The sequence below is a fragment of the Zonotrichia leucophrys genome, chromosome 28 (assembly GCF_028769735.1).
Source record: "Zonotrichia leucophrys gambelii isolate GWCS_2022_RI chromosome 28, RI_Zleu_2.0, whole genome shotgun sequence".
Taxonomy (NCBI): domain Eukaryota; kingdom Metazoa; phylum Chordata; class Aves; order Passeriformes; family Passerellidae; genus Zonotrichia; species Zonotrichia leucophrys.
Genome location: NC_088197.1, coordinates 1,343,857 through 1,362,743, shown reverse-complemented (window position 1 = coordinate 1,362,743; position 18,887 = coordinate 1,343,857). Strand labels below are relative to the sequence as shown.

The window sequence follows — 18,887 nt, the reverse complement described above, 5'->3', positions numbered from 1 at the left end:
AGAAGAAATTAACTTCTTCCTGCCTCCAAAGTGATATCAGGATTCGGAGGATGAAGTTGACGATGACCGACAGAATCCTGTATTTGAATGGAATTTATGCATCATGTATGAAGTGTATGACCATGCAACAGGCTGTTGTTTTTAAGGGTTAATCCTCTGTTAACTGTGTCCTTTTTCGGGCTCCTGCTGCCCTGAAAAAGGTACCCGGACATCCATAGCTCTTTGCATTTATTGTCTCATAATGTCCTAATTCAAATTGTTCAAACTATTATCACTCTAATTGTATTCCTATTTTTATAACCATTTTATTACTATTAAACTTTAAAAATCTTAAAAACAACTGATTGGCGTTTTTCACAGTGCCCAAGCACAGCTCAACCCCCCCACTGAACTACTGCCACACCCGGGAGGGACCGGCGACACCAATGACACCAGTGGGGACACCAGTGACACCAGGCACAGCAGTGACACCAGTGGGGACACCAGTCCAGCCCGGGGCTGCCCAAACCTGCCCGGGATCAGCCTGGCACCGCCTGCCCTGCCCTGGGACGGTGGCAGGGACACCCGGGCGGTGTCACCGTGTCGCAGACCCAGCGGAGCCGCAGCTCGGCTCGGTTTGAGCGGGACAATGAACCGGGGCAGGGGAGGGCAGGAGGGAGGCGGGCAGTGCCCAGGGAGGTGTGGCATGGGCTGTGCCACGGTCCCGCGTGGGGCAGGGCTGGTGGCAGCTCGGGGGACAGGGAGGTGGCGGCAGTCCCGTCCCCAGGAGCGGCAGGAGCGCGGCGTTGCCCGGGGCTGTGCCCGGCACCGGGGCAGGTACGGGGACCCCGCGGGTGGCACGGTGACACCGGGGGGACACACACACCCTGTGCTGCCAGGGAGCCCCTCCGGGCACGGAGCAGCGTTTGGGGACAGCCTTTGCACCCCGGACCGCATCCAAGCTGGAAATGGGGCGAGAGGAGGGAAACTCACGGCTCGGGCACGTCCTGGGCAGTAACCCCGAGAGGGTTTAATGATGGCCCGGCCGAGCGCGGGGGCGTTTCCGGCGTGCCCGGCCCGGGAGTGACAGCCACGGCCCGCTCAGTGCCGCCTGTCGCGGGGGGTGACACTGGGGGGATGCCGGAGCGGGGTGGCCCTGGGGACATCCCCGGGGTGGCTCTGGCTGCGGTCCCCGTGGGACACTGGGGTCAGGAAACAACATCAGCACCCCGGGAGGGATCCAAGGCCAGGCTGGTGCTGTCCCCAGAGTGTCCCCAGCGTGTCCTCAGCGAGGGAAGGAGCCGCAGGGCACCGAGGGCACCGGGAGCTCTGCGCTGCCCCGAGCTCTCACACAGCCCCTGCACGGAGCTGAGCTGGGGATTTCAGAACAAAACCCGCACAGAATTCCCGTGGCAGCGCTCGGAGCAGGCAGGGACAGAAATCCGAGCGGTTTCAGCAGCCCCGGCCAAACCCCGGTGGCGCCGTGCCCGGCCCTCCTCAAACCCGGCTCTGCTCAGCCATGCGAACCTGCAGGAGCTCGGAGAGGCACTTCTGGGGTGAGAAAATTCTGATTTGGGGTGAGAAAGTTCTGTTTTGGGGCTTCTGAGCTCCCGGCAGCAGCACAGGGATGCTTTAGGGACACTCTGGGATGGGACAGTCCCGGTGGCTCCATCCCAGGTGGGGATTGGGGAAACATCCCCTGGGGTAAGAACTCAATGCTGGCCTCGCTGAGCTGTGGGACAGTGCTCACAGGTGTGGGGTAGTGCTCACAGAGTGTCCCCAGGTGCTCACAGAATGTCCCCAGGTTTGGGACAGTGCTCACATGGATGTCCTCAGGTGTGGGACAGAGCTCACAGGGTGTCCTGTGCCTTTGGCCATCCCCAGCCCTCCCTGGGAGTCAGAGCAGGGTTTGCCTGTCCAGGCTGTCCCCCTGTGGTGCTGGGGCTGGCAGGGAGCCCTGGCACCAATTCCAGCCTCCCCAAAGAGCAGTTTTAATCTCTGATTACTGAGCTGATGAGTGATGTTTGTCAAGAGCTTTCTTGGAATGGAGATTTCTTGGATACCTGCTCAAAAATACTTTTCCAGTGCTTTGATTTGCTTTTTTCCCCCTGCTCCAGGCCCTGGCAAGAGGCAGCACCCCCAGCTGCCTTTGCAGGGCACTCAGCCCCATGGATGCCCAGTCTGTGCCAGCTGCAGGTGCTGTACAAGCTCTGCTTTTGTTTGGCACCGTTTGGATTCTGTGGAGCTGCTGAGTGGAGCCTGGTTGGGCATCCTGGTGATCCTGAGCAGGTTCAAAGGGGCTCAGAGATGCCAGGCAAGGTGGGGATGATGGATCAGCAGCTTCAGGCCTGATCCTGAGCATGAGGGGACCAGGACAACCCCAAATAAGCCCAGGAATTCCAGCGTGGAACTCAGGGCAGGCAGGTCTGGAAGCAGAGCCCAGGAAAACACCTTGGCATTTCTCACTGTCAGCCTCACCCTAAATATTGGTGTCCTGGAGCAAGGAGGGAGGGCAGGTGTTGTCTTATAAATCAAGAGTTCCACTGTCACTATAGTGCAAGGATTCCACATACCAGAGTTTTGTACCTCCTTGATGTTTCTCATAGGCAGCTCCTCTAAGCACTGACTGTTCCTGGTTCTTGCAGCAGCCATCTAAATCCAGATCCCACCAATCCACTCTTTTATAACACTGTTCTTATTTACTACAGGTGTGGCCTGTTAACATCAGGCCTGCTCCCAATCTTTAGTAATTGGCTCAGCTGTAACTCTTTAGGGGGTAAGATTCCATTCTATCCCACCTTCATTTACCCATCCTGCATCCCCCTACAGGCAAGGGATGCTCTGAGCCTCAGATCAGAGTCCCGAGGGCACAGCCAGGGTTACTGGGCCTGAGCAGCCCCTGGGACCCCCAACCACCACCCTGGGACCCCCAACCACTGCCCTGGGCTGGGGGAGCTCAGCCAGGGCTCAGTTCTGGACCAAACCCCCAGGGTTTGGGGTTGGCCACACTCCTGGGCCTCGGGGCTGCTGTGTCCCAATGGATGGGCCCTGTGTCACCTCAGCATTGTCCCCTTTGCAATCCTGACTCTGCCCTTCCCAGCCTGAGCCTGGACCTCTCCAGCAGGAGCTTGGCTGAGGTTGAAGCTCAGGGCTTGTTCCAGCTGTCACCCCTGGCTGGGACCTTGGAATGGGGTGGGAAGGACCTGAAAGCCCATCCAGTGCCACCCCTGCCATGGCAGGGACACCTTCACTGTCCCAGGCTGCTCCCAGCCCTGTCCAGCCTGGCCTGGGACACTTTAGGGATGGGATCAGGGTTTGTGAGCAGCTGCCTCAGTTTCCCCCATTCCCTGAGGTTTGTCTCCTGTAGGATTTTCCCTTTGGCCCTGTATCCCTCAGCCTGTTTATGGGATCCCCCATATCCCAATCCCTCTGGCAGGAGGAGACAGGGCAGTGTCCTTGCCAGGAGCCCATGGAGGGCTTTGCTGTCCCTCCTTTGTCCCTTTGTACACAGAGAGATTGTAAAATATATGAAAGCCAGCTGTAAACATCATAACAATGCCTTATAAATAATTCTTATCACAAAAATCAGTGAATTCACATTAATCAGTCAATATCTTAGCCACAAGTGTTTGCAGGGATTGAGACAATATTTTTTAAACATTTATGTAATATTAACAGCAGTCACTATTTATCAATGTTAGGTATAGAAAACAGAAACAAGAAAGGTTATAAGCTCACTACTAACAATACCAAAAGTGAATCATTGGGGAATCAGCTGATGACCCTGCAGATAGGATCTGATTAAAGTTCTCCAAATGTTCTGTTTTCAGAGACATTTTGGGTTCTTGAATCACCACTAACACTTGCATTCTTTCAGGGTGGTTTCCCTTGCTGTGAAACACTTCTCACAGTAAAAGATTTCCATCTGTGCCATATTTGGAATATCACTGATCTGCAGTGTCTCCCTTTTCTGCACCTTGGGCAAAGATTTGGTGCTGTCACATTTTCCACAGGCTCTAGGCAATATTTTGCTTTATGTCCAAATTTTCCACACTTTAACTGTGGCCTTTTGATGAGTCCTGCTGCCATTATTTCTGTGGAATTGTTGTGTTGAGGAGTTCCATGGAGAGCTGGGAGGGTTTTTTTGTCCTGCCTTTGTCCCTGTGGAGTCAGATCCAGCCCTGTCTGTCTGTCTGTCTGTCTGCAGGGAGAGCTGGGACAGGGACAGGAGTGGGGACAGCAGGGAGGAAGGGGAGATTGGCTTTGCTCTGTGTCAAATCCTATTTTACCTAAACTAAATGGTCACAGCCAGTCTGGGGGGGCTCCTGTGGGATTTCTGTGTGGAAGAGATCCCATCCCTCCAGGGATCCATCTGTTCTTCTTGCTCCCTCTTACCTGGGGGAGCTTTTGGGAGTGGGAGCTTTTGGGAGTGTCCCACTGCCCCCAGCAGCTCCCTGAAACCCTTCCTTCCTCCGTTTTGTTGGTGAAAATAAAGAAAACAACAATTGGGGCTGCCCCTGGGTCCTTGGGAGTGCCCCAGGCCAGGCTGGGCAGGGTTTGGAGCACCTGGGATGGTGGAAGGTGTCCCATGGCACGGATGGGATGGGATGGGATGGGATGGGATGGGATGGGATGGGATGGGATGGGCTTTAAGGTCCCTCCCAACCCAAACCATTCTGGAATTTTGTGTGCTGAGCTCAGGGTGTGATTTAGGATCCAAGGACAGGGACAGCACCAAGCCCTGGCTGGTAAAGAAGGATTTTGTGGGTCTGGGCAAGCTCCTGGCTGCAGGGGCTGAGGTGCTGTTGGTGTTTGGGTCCCTTTGACCTGGAACAAGGATGGATGCGCAGCCAGTGGTGTCTTTGAGGTGTTGGGACAAAGCAATACCCACAGGAGCAAGAGGGAAGTTGATATTTTGGGGTGAAAGAAAGAAAAAAGTGATCAAAGAGTAAGATAAGAAATAACGGCAGGGGTGACTTCTGGTGGGGTTATTTAATAATAAAGTAATTAATGTTTTATCCCTCACTGCCTCCCTTCATGTGAGGATCACAAAGCTCTTCACAAACATTAATTAATCTTCCCCACCACCCCTGCAGGAAGGTCACAGGGCCACCAAGCATGAGGGAAATCTTGTCATTGATGGAGCTGGGCTGGGCTGGCAGCGTGGGGAGAGCTCCAGTTCCTCCCCAGGGACTTCAGTGATTTCCTGCAGCTTCCCCAGAGAGCAAAAACGCCTTGGAGCTGTCACAGGGAGCTGGGATGGGTGAAGGCTGATGGGAGAATGTCCCTCCCACAGGGTGTCCTGCCCTGGAGCCTCGGGGAGCTGGAGCATCCCAATAGGATCTCATTGTCCCTGTTCAGTGTTCCAAAGATCTCTGGGTGTCCTTGTCCCCAGGGCCTGGCCTTGGGGAGCTGGAGCATCCCAGTGGGATCCTGCTGTCCCTGTTCAGTGTTCCAAAGGTCTCTGGTTGTCCCTGTCCCCAGCCTGGCATGGGGAGCTGGAACATCCCAATAGGATCCTGCTGTCCCTGCTCTGTGTTCCAGAGATCTCTGGTTGTCCTTGTCCCCAGGGCCTGGCATTTAGGAGCTGGAACATCCCATTGGGATCCCACTGTCCCTGCTCAGTGTCCCAAGGGTCTCTGGGTGTCCTTGTCCCCAGGGCCTGGCATGGGGAGCATTCCAATAGGATCCTGCTGTCCCTGCTCAGTGCTCCAAAGCTCTCTGGTTGTCCTTGTCCCCAGGGCCTGGCATCGGTGCCAGCATGGCTGAGCAGGACCCAGCCCCAGGCTGCCCCCGTGGGAAGCAGCAGCAGCCAGGTCAGTGTGATTTGGGTGTGGTTTGGGGATTTTGCTGCTCTCAGATGGTTCGTGAGGGAGCTGAGTGTGGGACACGGGTGGGGAATGGGGAAGGAGAAGGTCTGGGGTGAGCAGGGGCAGGGCTGGAGTGGTCCCTGCTTGGAGGGTCTGCACTGGGATGGCACAAACAGAACTGGGAGAGGAATGAGCAGAACCCCAAAGGCTGGGGGCTCACCCTGCAGGGCCTGAGCCCTCTGTGAGCCAAACCCTGAGCCCAAGGGGTGACCCTGAGCCTCGGGGGAGGTGTGGGCAGCACCCCTGCAGCTCTGGAATGTTCTGCTCTGTGTCCCCTGTCCTGACCCTGAGCCCAGCTGTGCCTGCAGCTCCCGAGGTCCCCGGGAGCCACCCCAGCCGTGGCCACCACGGGTCCCTGTGCCCTGGGCTGGCTCCCAGGGGATCTGGGGGATGGATGTCCCTTTGCTCTTCCAGCTTTCACCTGGGAGGTGAGGGCCAACGACCGCAGCTACCACAGGCAGGTCAGGAAGAAATTTGCCTTCTGCCTGAGCAAGAGGAAATACTCGGTGAGCCAGGCTGGTCCCGAGCCCTTCCCTTCCCTTCCCTTCCCTTCCCTTCCCTTCCCTTCCCTTCCCTTCCCTTCCCTTCCCTTCCCTTCCCTTCCCTTCCCTTCCCTTCCCCCTTCCCTTCCCTTCCCTTCCCTTCCCTTCCCTTCCCTTCCCTTCCCTTCCCTTCCCTTCCCTTCCCTTCCCTTCCCTTCCCTTCCCTTCCCTTCCCTTCCCCAAAAGAAAGAGAAAAAGCAACATTATCGATGCCCCATGTGAGGAGAAAAAAAATTATTAAAAGAAGTTATTATAAAAATAATAATATAAAAATAAAATAACATATTAAAAATAAAAATTATATGAAATAATAATAAATTAATTATCAATATATACAATAAAATAATGTAAAGATAAAATAAAATTTATGAAATAATAATTTAAAATTAATAATAAATATATATAATATTATTATATTATATTATATTATATTATATTATATTATATTATATTATATTATATTATATTATATTATATACAAAAATATGTGAAATAATAATTTAAAAATCAATATATATAATACAACTAAAATAAAAATACTATTAAAATAAATATATTAAAATAGAAATTAATAATATAAAATTTATAACAATATTAAAATAAAAATATTTTAAAAATATTATAACTAGAATATTCATTAATAATGAATAAATTGTATAATGAATATAATAAAATTTAAAAATAAGGATAGTAAAAATAAATAATATTTATTAATAATAAATATTTTAAAATATAACTTATTGATTATAGTGATGATGATGATGATGATGATGATGATTATTATTATTAAAATCAACATTTTCCCTTATGGCTTTGATAATTAAGGCATTTCTTATGCTGTGGGAAATCCCAGGAACACCAGAGTGTTCTGGCATTTGCAGAGCAGGCCCCTGATTTCCGTGCCCCCTGTCCCCAGGGCAATGCCATCAGGACAGCCAAGTACAACCTGCTCACCTTCCTGCCCCTGAACCTCTACGAGCAGTTCCACCGCATGGCCAACGTCTACTTCGTCTTCGTCATCCTCCTCCAGGTGGGCACAGGCACCCCGTGGGTTCTGGAATATGAACAATTGTTTTGTTGTGATTTCAGGGTTTACCCCAGAACCTCAGGTCCCTCCCTGATAATTCCCTCCCAGGTGTGTCAGTCCCCTCTCCTTTCCCCTCTCAGCACTGCCTGTCAATCCTGGAATTCCAGAAGGGATTGGCAGATCCAAAGGATGCCCTCTACCCCTGGGGGGCATTGGGCCATCCAGGTGTCCTCTGTCCCTTTGTCCCTCCCCTCCTGTCCCTGCTTGGTGGCTCCCTGCCCCTTCCCTGCCCCTCTCCCCGGGGTTAAAGGAGCAGCAACCACGGGCTCAGGGAGTTCTGTTGGAGCTGGTGCTGCATTCAGAGGCCTGTGGGCCAGAATAAAGCTCTGGATCCAAACCCTCCAGCAGAACCGACTCCTTTCCTTCACCATCACCTTAAAGCTTCTCCACAGAGGGAAACCTGAGGAGCAGTGTTGGAACCCAGGAAATTCCTCTGGCTGCCCTGGAGGACTCGAGACCCTGCCCAGGGGGCTCAGAGACCTTGGCACAGAACCCAAGACCCCCGTGCCTTTGATTTTGACCCATGGAAAAACAATTACCAACCTTTACATGAAGAATTACAAGTCAAGAAGGTTTAAGTAGAATAATAGTTTGAATCTCCCAATCCCTTGATGTTCTTCTGGAATTCCAGGATTGACAGACAGTGCTGGGAGGGGTCAGGGAGGGGAAAGGAGGGAGGATTGACACACCTGGGAGGGAATCTTCAGGGGAGGGACCTGAGATTCTGGAGTAAACCCTGAAATCACAACACAACGGGTGTATGCCAGGGCCTGCCCACACAGGGCTCTCTGCAGCTCAGGGCAGGGAATCTGGGCTGAAAGGTTCCCCAGGAGATTTTCTGTGGTGTTCAGCATCTTTCAGGAACTTTCTGAGGGGTTTAACCTGTGTTCAGTGTGATTAATTTAAATTAAAGTCTCCTTACTTAAGGAGGATGTGGAGCTGTTAGAGCCAGGCCAGAGGAGGCCACGGAGATGCTCCAGGCCTCCAGCTGGGAGCCCTTCTTCTGGTTTTATTTCTATCCTTCAAAGTTTAATTTCCTCTTTCAGTTTTCTTCTCTTTCTTCTTCTCCTTTCCCCTTCGTGTCTTGGTTTAACTTTAACCCTGGAGCCCCTCTGCTCTGAGCCAGCCTGGCAGAGCTGGGCCTGCTCACCTGGACAGGAGAAGGCTCCAGGGACACCTCAGAGCCCCTTTTGGGGCCTGAAGGGGCTCCAGGAGAGCTGCAGAGGGACTGGGGACAAGGCCTGCAGGGACAGGACACAGGGAATGGCTCCCACTGCCACAGGGCAGGGCTGGATGGGATATTGGGCAGGAATTGTTCCCTGGCAGGGTGGGCAGGCCCTGGCACAGGGTGCCCAGAGCAGCTGTGGCTGCCCCTGGATCCCTGGCAGTGCCCAAGGCCAGGCTGGGCAGGGCTTGGAGCAGCCTGGGACGGTGGAAGGTGTCCCTGCCATGGCAGGGGTGGGATGGGATGAGTTTTGAAGTCCCTCCCAACCCAAATCTTTCCTTCATTCTCTAAAATGGGTTTGGTTCCCATGGAGCTGAAGCTCAGATTGACCACACCAAACCAGAAATTCATCCCTCCAAATTCAGAGACCCTGGAGCATTTCACACCTCAAAAAGAGGTGAAAACCGATCACAAGAAGAGTCTGTAGCAGAGATGTTGATTTGGGGATCCTGAGATGGATCCTGCCAGCCAGGGAGTCACTCAGTCACCTCAAGAGCCCCAGGGTGGGACAGGAGCTGTGCCAGTGCTGTAAAATCCTCGTTCTCCAGACTTTCCCTGAGATCTCCACGCTGCCCTGGTACACTCTGCTGTTCCCCCTGAGCTGCCTCCTCATCATCCGGGGGCTGCGAGACCTCGTCGATGACATTGTGAGTGTGGGGTGGCCCTGGGGACAGGGGCAGGGAGGGGAACAGCAGGGCTGAGGGGCTGAGGGGCTGCTGCCCTGAGGGATCTCCTACTCCACCACATCCACACATGGTTTTATTTTCCCTTGGGAGAGATGTCACACCCTGGCTGCTTCCCTTGGGGTCCAAACCCTCATTTCTGTCACCTTTAATGCCTTGACCATGGGCTGGAGTCCCCAGAATCACCTGGGGGTTTCAGCCTCTTTATTCATCAGAACAAACCTTCCCATGGCTCTGGGGTGAGGAGGGAGGTGGTGGCATCAGGGGGGTGTTTCTGTGGGACACCAGAGCCTGGCATTGCCCATTGCCACCCCTTGGTCTGTCTGTCTGTCCTGTGCAGGGCCGTCACCGCAGTGACAGGAGCATCAACAGCAGGCCCTGTGAGATCCTGGCTGGGAGCAGGTGAGGGGCTCTGGGGGCTGTGCCTGTGTTTGCCACATCCAGAACATCTGTGCTCCCATTGAGTGAGAAGTGAGAAACCTTGAGCAGCTGAGGAGGGTTTGGTGGGACTGTCCCAAGCTCTGCAAGCTCCCATCACCTCCCAAAACGTGCCACAGGTCCTCCTGTGGGATTGGTGATGTTCCAGGCATGGGCAGCAGGTTTAGAAATGCCCCAATTTGCTGAGATGTCCTGGGGGAGGCTTCCCTTGGCCACAGAATTCCTCCAGGCCATCAGATCCAACCCATGGACAAGTGTCCCTGCAAGATGAGCCTTCCCCAGCTGTGCTCAGGGTGCTGAGAGCCCCTTTCAGCTGTGGGGACAGGGATGTGACACACGGCTCCCGTGCCACCCTCAGTGCTCAGCCCTCTGGAGATGCCACAGGAACCTGGAGACCCAAATCCTGCAGGAATTCAGGACAGGCACAGGCTGAAACACCCCCAGCCCCCAGTCCCACAGCTCTGCAGGGACACAGAGTTGTCCCCTGGGTGTCCCCACAGGTTCTGCTGGCGGCAGTGGCGCGACATCTGCGTCGGGGACATCGTGCGGCTGCGCAAGGACAGCGTTGTCCCGGTGAGGGGGACCAGAGCTGGCTGTGCCCTGGGGACAGCGGGGACCAGGGGCTCATCCTGCTGCTCTCTCCCCCTTTTCTGCTCCTCAAGGCTGACCTGCTCCTGCTGTGCAGCTCCGAGCCCAGCAGCCTGTGCTACGTGGAGACCGCGGACATTGATGGGTGAGGAGAGCACAGGGACAGGGACAGGGACAGGAACCCTTTTGGCCACGGGGGTGATGCCTTGAGGAGCTGGAACAGAGGCTGGATGGAGTTCAGAGGGATAAAGTGGATATTTATTGCAGTGCCTTCCAAGGCCACACTCTGGAAGTGGCACAGTTGTGGCTCTGCCCAGATGGCTCCAAGATGGGAGCAAAAAGGGCTTGGCCACGAGAACTCACATTTTTGTAAGTTTTAGTCCATTTGCATATAGGAGTTAAGTATTGCCCAATAGTTAATTGTCCAGTTAACAACAACTGTATTGTTAATTATCCAATTAACAGCTTCAAATGATGAAGTTTCATCCTCCTTGCTTGCTTGCCTGCCCTCCTCTTTTCACATTGTTTGTGCTTTGGGCCTGAAGTTTGAGGGGATTGTCCTTGAGTCTGCAGCTGGAATAGGATTGTTTTGTCTTCACCAGCCTGTGAAGAGATCCTAGCATAAATTCTATATCCTATACATATACCCTATATATAGGATATATCTCTATATATATATATCCTATATATATCTCTATATCTCTATATCTGTATCTATATCTATATCTATATCTATATCTATATCTATATCTATATCTATATCTATATCTATATCTATATTTGATGGATATAGGAGAGATATGTATATATATAGGATGGATATAGGATAGATATAGGATATAGGAGATGGGATTATATATGGGATGGATATAGGAGTTATATATATAAGATATATAGATAGGATATATATATATTTATAGGATATATATAGTATATAGGAGATAGATAGATAGATAGATGATGATAGATAGATAGATAGATAGATAGAGAGATAGATACACACACACACATATATATATCCTATATATCCTATATTTATCCTCAATATAAAGCTAAAAGCTGCTCACCAAAACAGAACAGAACAACTTCAACCCCAAGGTCTCAGGGGGGACAGGGCCAGAGACCCTGGTCTTGGGGACCCCCCAGCACTGGGAGGGCTCAGTGGAAATCACAGGATGTGGGAGATCCTCCAAAACCCAAACCTGCAGACACCCCAGAAATGCAGATTTAACCCACAAATGTGGAAAGTGGGAGTCCAGAAGCTTTGCTGAGGGTTCTACAGAGCACCTAAAGCTGGTGTCTCCATGTCCCAGCTGCCTCCCAGCCTATCCTCCCTGTGTAGGATGATTTAAGGGCAGAGTCCCTGGGCCAGGGCTCTTCTTTCACGTGTGGCACAACAGGTCCCTCTCTGGCATGTCACTGCCACCACTTGTGTAATTAGCTGATAATTAATGGCTGTCCCTGTCCCGTGAGCCTGACAGGAGGATGAATGGCTCTGTCACCCCACAGGGTTGTTTTATTTTCCTTTCCCTGGCTCCTGCTCACAGGGAAACCAACCTGAAGTTCAGACAGGCCCTTCTGGTGACCCACCAGGAGCTGCAGAGCGAGGAGAGCATGGCTGCCTTTGATGGTGAGTGCTGCCTGGGGGAGGACATGGCCAATCCCACTGGGATGGGATGGGATGGGATGGGATGGGATGGGATGGGATGGGATGGGATGGGATGGGATGGGATGGGATGGACCCAGCCTCAGGAATTCTCTGCTCCCATCAGCCCAGCAAGAGGCACCAAAGGCCTCGTGGGAGGCACTTCCCATCACTCCTGTGATGGATCCAGCAGGGTTGGGCACCTTCCCCCTGCCCTGGGTCTTGATTTTCACACTGGAACCAAGCTCTGGGTGCCCAAACCTGAGCCCAGCCCCTGCTGCTCCTCCTCAGGGAGCAGAACTCCCCTCTCCAAGGCCTTGGGGGTGAAGGGAGTTGTGTTTGCACCTTCTCCAGTGAGGCTCCTGCGCTGCCCAACCTCCCAGCACCTCCTTGAGCCTTAATCTGAGCCCTCCAAACCCCACCCAGAGATGCCCTGACCCACCTGGATTCCCCAGGAGGCCCCGAGGGTTGGATTATTCTCAGCTTTTTATAGAGATGGGGTAACTGAGAAGTGTTTGAAAAGATTTTATCCCATTTTCAGTCTCGATGAAGAGTGAGACATAAGACATGTAAAACTCTCTGCCATTCCACCAGAAGCCACCCTATTTTTTGGCTATAATACTTTATAAATTTAGAAAAAAATAATAATTTTTATAATGTTTCATTTTATAATTTTCATTTTACATGATTAATTTTATTAATAACTTATTAAATTAAATTATTTTTAAATATTTAATTAAATTAATTTATTTAATTAAAATATTTAAATTATTAATTTGTTTTAAATTATCAAATGCATGATTAGTTTTTACATTAATAATTTTCTTTTTTAGATTTTCATTTTTATAATGTTTCATTTTATAATACTTTATAAAAAATCATAAATCTTTACAAATTCTATTTTATAATTTTTATTTTTACATTTTTCATTATTAATTTTATTAATAATTTTAAAATAATTAATTTAAAAAATAATTAAAGTATTAAATTTATTAAATGTATTAAGAATTTTTACATTGACAAATTTTTACATTACTAATTTAATTTAAAATTTGTTAAATTATTAAAATTATTTAACATAATCAATTAAATTAATTAAATAAAAGTATTACTTTTATTAAATTTATTAAGAATTTTTACAGTAACAAATTTTTTACATTTTCATTTTTATAATTTTTCATTTTCTATACTGTGTATTTTTAACTTTATAACTTTATAACCCTTTATAACTTTTTCAGCCAGTCAGCTTTTGCCACACAACACTGCTCATACTTTTATAGGATATATATACACACATATATACACTTTCCCAAGCGCACTAGTGTATTTTAACACTAATAACCTACATTTTTACCATTATAAATCAACTTTTCACATCCCAGCACCCCTGTTTGTGGGGGATGATGGGGCTGGGAGGGGAGGAAGGCTCTCTGTGCCCGCTGACCTTGCCTGCGCAGGGCGGGTGAGGTGCGAGGAGCCCAACAGCCGCCTGCACACCTTCACGGGCACCCTGCGCTGGCGGGGCCGCACGCACGCCCTGGACGGGGACCGCATCCTGCTGCGGGGCTGCCGCGTCCGCAACACCGCCCTCTGCCACGGCCTGGTGCTCTACGCCGGTGAGTGCCCCTGGCGAGTGTCCCTGCCCGGCCGGGAAGGGCAGCAATGACCCGGCAGCACGGGGGGTTTGAGGTGCCCGAGCCATTCCTATCGGAATATGATCCCAATGTTACCGGGTAGATTGTGCCCGGGCTCGTCTGACCCTTGCTGCTGGGCCAAAGGCGGCAACTGTGGTGTTTCACCTCAGAGACACTTTTGGCTGGCTGGGTGTTGCAGCTGGGCGCTGAAACAAACCCAGGCTTGTAGAAACTCAGTTTATCTCAGGTGGAAGGGCTTCAGGCCAGGGTGAAGAGGAAAAGGAGACGGATTCTGTCAGAGGGTTTAATCCAGAGTTTATTGCATGGTCACAGACATCTGAATCTTGGTAACAGCTCCAACAGAATGCTGAGCACATGGTCCTGGCTCAATTGAAGCCCAGGGACAGGGGGAGGGGAAGGGACAGGTGAGCACCAACCAGGTGGGAGGGGCAGGGTCTCAGGGGACGAGGGACACCCAGACAGGCCAATGACCCCAGGCCTGAAGGGCATCCTTTGAACCTGACCAACCACACGATGGGGAAGAAAGGTGTTGCCACACCTGGGAAGGGACTGGGAAGTCTAAAACAGGAAATTGCAACACACTGCACCAATTCCAGCGCCGGCAGGGCTGTTCCCAGCTGGCACAAGGTGGAGGAGATGCCCCGGTGTGTCCTGGTGGGACCAAACCTCTCCTCATGCCGGGTTATCCCCCAGCTGCAGCAGTATTTGGTCAAAATATCTTGGGTTTAACATGTTCAGAGAATCCCAGAATGGTTAGATTGGGAGGGATCTTAAAGCCCATCCAGTGCCACCCCTGCCATGGCAGGGACACCTCCCACTGTCCCAGGCTGCTCCATGTGACCGTGTTCACAGGGGTCTTAGGATGAGGGAAGAGATGAGGATCTGACTCCACGTTTCAGAAGGCTTGATTTATTATTTTATGATGTATATTACATTAAAACTATAGTAAAAAAATAGAAGAAAGGATTTCATCAGAAGGCTAACTAAGAATAGAAAAAAAAAAAGGAATGAAAAACAAAGGCTTATGGCTCAGAGAGAGAGCCTGAGCCAGCTGGGCTGTGATTTGCCATTAATTACAAACAACCAACATGGGCCAATCACAGATGCACCTGTTGCATTCCACAGCAGCAGATAATCATTGTTTACATTTTGTTCCTGAGGCCTCTCAGCTTCTCAGGAGGAAAAATCCTAAGGAAAGGATTTTCCACAAAAGATGTCTGTGACAGCTCCAAGCCCTGTCCAGCCTGGCCTTGGGCACTTCCACCCATCCCCGATCCAGACCCAGCTCAGGCCGTGGGGAGCTGTGGGGAGAGGGAGGGCTCAGAGCTGCTGTGGGCATCACATTGTGGAGCCTGCAGCCACGGCTCCATGGGCACTGATGGAGGGAGGGCTCCTCAGGGGAGGGCAGGTGTCACCATGGAGGGAAGCAGCCTCACCGACCTTCTGGGACTTGCGTTTTTACTTTGGAAATGTTCCCTGCCCAGGGTTTGATTCCAAAATCATGAGGAACTCTGGGAAGATCAAAAGGAAGAAAACCAAGCTGGACCAGCTGATGGACCGGCTGGTGATCGTGGTGGGTGTGGGGCCAACACCTCTGCCCTGCTCCTGGGGTGGCCCTCAGGGCTCCTCATGAGAGGCCTCTTGCTTGGGTGGTGCTGCTTTTTTTCATCTTGCAACATTTGGGCCAAAATATAGTGATTTTAACATGTTCAGAGAATCCCAGAATGGTTTGGGTTGGGAGGGACCTTAAAGCTCATCCAGTGCCACCCCTGCCATGGCAGAGACACCTTCAGGCTGCTCCCAGCCCTGCCCAGCCTGGCCTTGGGCACTGCCAGGGATCCAGGGGCAGCCCCAGCTGCTCTGGGAAATCCATTCCAGGGATGGATTCCACAATTCCTGATTCCCAATCTCCCACCCAGCCCTGCCCTGTGGCAGTGGGAGCCATTCCCTGTGTCCTGTCCCTGCAGGCCTTGTCCCCAGTCCCTCTGCAGCTCTCCTGGAGCCCCTTCAGGCCCCACAAGGGGCTCTGAGGTGTCCCTGGAGCCTTCTAGAGAAGATTTTGGTGGGCTCTGTGGGGATTTCTCATCCTGGGACCTTCTCATGCTGGTTTCCCACCCCAGATCTTCCTGCTGCTGTTGGCGACGTCCCTGGGCCTGGCTGTGGCCTCAGGGTTCTGGGCCAGGACGTTCCAGGAGAAGCACAGCTACCTGGCTGCCCTCTACCAGCACACCAGCCCTGCCCACCAGGCCTTCCTCAACTTCTGGGGCTTCACCATCCTCCTGAGCATCATCATCCCCATGTCCATGTACATCACGTAAGGACCACGGAGCTTGGTGGGGACCAGGGCCCAGCACCCACCCCCTGCCCTTGTTCCTCACCTGGAACTTGGGTCACAGCCCCAAAATGAAGGTCCAGGTGTGGCCCAGGTCATTCCCAGGTGCTCCCTTAGCCAGGAGAGGGGAGGGGTGGATGGGATGTGTGTCCTACAAACACCAAGGGTGTGCTTTGGGATATTGCCAGGGCAAAAGCAGAACAGGGATGTGACCCTGGGCACCCCTGGTGAGGGATGGAGGGACAGGACACAGGGAATGGCTTCCCCTGCCAGAGGGCAGGGCTGGATGGGATACTGGGAGTCGTGGGCAGGCTGAGGATGGCTCTGAGGAAGGTGCAGCTCCCTGGATGCAGGATCTGAGATATTCCTGGGCTTCCTATGGAAGGGATGGGGAGAAAAATGGATGAGGAGGAGAAGGGCACAGCTGCTCTGTGCAGCCAACAATCACAATTTATGTTGGAAAAAGTTGTTTCCAAATTTTGGGCTCTTCACTGGACCTCCAGATCTGTGAATTTGGAGGGATGGATGGGATACTGGGAATTGTGGGCAGGCTGAGGATGGCTCTGAGGAAGGTTCAGCTCCCTGGGAGCAGGATCTGAGATATTCCTGGCCTTCCTATGGAACGCAGCAGGGATGGGGTGCAGAAGGGCACAGCTGCTCTGTGTAGCCAACAATCACAATTTATGTTGGAAAAAGCTGTTTCCAAATTTTGGGCCCTTCACTGGACCTCCAGAACTGTGAATTTGGTCAGGAAGGGCCAGAATTCCAGAGGGGACCCAGTGGGTGATGAAAACCCTCTGGAATTGTGTCCCTTGAGCAGAGCAGTAGGATCACAGTGGGGATGTCCCCCTGCCTTCCCTTCCTGTCTCAGCTCCCCAGCACCCTGGGCTCTGAGGAACACCACATCCTCCCTGTTTTCTCCTCCTGCACTCCCTAGGTTCGAATTCATCTACCTGGTGAACAGCTGTTTCATCAACTGGGATCTGGAGATGTATTATGGTGCCAAGGACATCCCAGCTGAGGCCAGGAGCACCAGCCTCAGCGACCAGCTGGGCCAGATCCAATACATCTTCTCAGACAAGACGGGCACCCTGACCCAGAACATCATGAGCTTCAAGAAATGCTGTGTCAACGGGACCATCTATGGTAACCTGGGCTGGGATTGGTTTGTAGGGACTCAGATGAACCTGGAGCTGGTTCTTTCCACCCCTGCTGAGTGCTTGGGACAGCGGGATTGGTGCTGGTAGGAATTCTTGTCTTCATCCTCCACGTTTTTGGGGCTTTGCAGGTGCAGCATTTATTATTGTGTCTGGGTTTGAACAGACAGGTGTGTGCTAAGGAAGGCAGGAGCCTCCCCTGAAATGGAAAATGTAAACACCCTCTCTCTGAATTATTATAATTTTGAAATTAAGGGGCTCTCAGGCAAAGATATGGGAATAGGAATAACAGTTCTTTATTAGGAAAATTAAAAATACAAATGCAATAGAACAAAAAAGAAAACAAAACACTGACAGACTGAGACCATGCCCTGCCCCCTGTGTGTCAGGGGGGTGTCCCAGCCCCATCCCATGGAATGGGATTATTGTTGGGTTGAGAATGATTTATTGTTTAGATAAATATTAGTTTTAGAGGTTGTGAGATTTTAAAGGAGTATGTAGTTGGTTATAGTTTAGAGTAGTTATAAGTTTTTTGTTATAAGAAAATATATAATTTTTAAATTTAATAGGTAGTTGTTATTTTGGTTTATTTTGGTTTTTAAAAATTTATTATATTTATTTTATTTTGTTGTATTGTAGATATTTTTGTTTAATGGGTCTTTGTACTATGTTTATATATGTTTTATTATAATTTTTTTGGTTTAGTTTTAGTTAGTTTTTAGCTTAGTTTTAGTTCAGTCAATTTTTAGTTAGTTTTAGTTTATTTTTAATTTTAGTTTTAGTTTATTTTATATAATTATATTTTAATATATATTTTATAGTTTTATTAACATAGTTTTTATTAAGATAATTTTTGCTCAAAATTATAGAAATATAATTTTCTTATTTTTATTTAATGTTTGTGTATTTTATTTTTATATGATGGCTTTCTTAAGGTTGTAGTTTAATTTTTTTTCAATTTGTGGAAGTTTTTATTTTTTTGTTTTGTTATAAAATTATCATCATACTTAAACTGTTCAGTTTGAGTGAATATATGTAATTGCTATTTTGCTATTTTGCTTTTTTTTTATTTGTCTGTTTGGTTTTTTTTTTGTTTTTTTAACCTTTTGTGTACATTTAAAAATTCATTCTTTTTAATGATTCTGCTCAATTTTCCCCATAAAGCCTTGAAAAATGCCAAGTCCTTCCTCTTCTCATTGCTGCACTTTCTCCAGCTCTTGGCTTACTTTGGGAGCCATCATGATGCTTAATTAGTGACATTTAATGAGCAGGGCAGGCCCAAGCTTTAACATGAAGCCATGTTTTACTGAGACAAGCATTATTTGCTTGAGACAAATGGACATGGATAAAAGCAAAAAGGAAGGCCAAAATACCCTGGCAAAGCTTTTAGGCAGGAATAAACCAAATTTTCCCTGCCTGGTGTAGCACATCCCACCCCTGTGGAGCAGCATCACCCTAATCCCAGCAGGCTTCAGCCAAATGCAGAATCTTCCAGGAAATGCAGCTGAAAGTAGACCTGAATTTTTACCATTAAAATCATGGTGAAAATCTGAACAAAAAGCCAAAAAAGTGAGGATATCCCAGTGGAGTCTGACCCTGAGCAGATGCTCAGGTTTTTGGTTTTTTACTGGATTTTTCTCCAGCAAGAGCCTCTCCAGTGAAGCTGCTTCAAGCCTCCTGCCAGCC

At 50.0% G+C, this 18,887-nt stretch overlaps 1 protein-coding gene across 1 annotated transcript in view; it reads left to right on the top strand.

Moving 5' to 3' along the window:
- The first annotated feature begins 5,740 nt into the window (after positions 1 to 5,740).
- ATP8B3 (ATPase phospholipid transporting 8B3) overlaps positions 5,741 to 18,887 on the top strand; it is a 30,693-nt gene continuing 17,546 nt past the window's right edge. Inside the window, exons 1-12 of the mRNA XM_064733980.1 lie at positions 5,741 to 5,795; positions 6,264 to 6,355; positions 7,308 to 7,421; positions 9,252 to 9,350; positions 9,727 to 9,788; positions 10,325 to 10,397; positions 10,487 to 10,557; positions 11,960 to 12,042; positions 13,515 to 13,673; positions 15,197 to 15,285; positions 15,833 to 16,026; positions 16,982 to 17,190. Of these exons, the coding sequence (XP_064590050.1) occupies positions 5,741 to 5,795; positions 6,264 to 6,355; positions 7,308 to 7,421; positions 9,252 to 9,350; positions 9,727 to 9,788; positions 10,325 to 10,397; positions 10,487 to 10,557; positions 11,960 to 12,042; positions 13,515 to 13,673; positions 15,197 to 15,285; positions 15,833 to 16,026; positions 16,982 to 17,190 (1,300 nt within the window). The remainder of the gene's footprint in view (positions 5,796 to 6,263; positions 6,356 to 7,307; positions 7,422 to 9,251; positions 9,351 to 9,726; positions 9,789 to 10,324; positions 10,398 to 10,486; positions 10,558 to 11,959; positions 12,043 to 13,514; positions 13,674 to 15,196; positions 15,286 to 15,832; positions 16,027 to 16,981; positions 17,191 to 18,887) is intronic.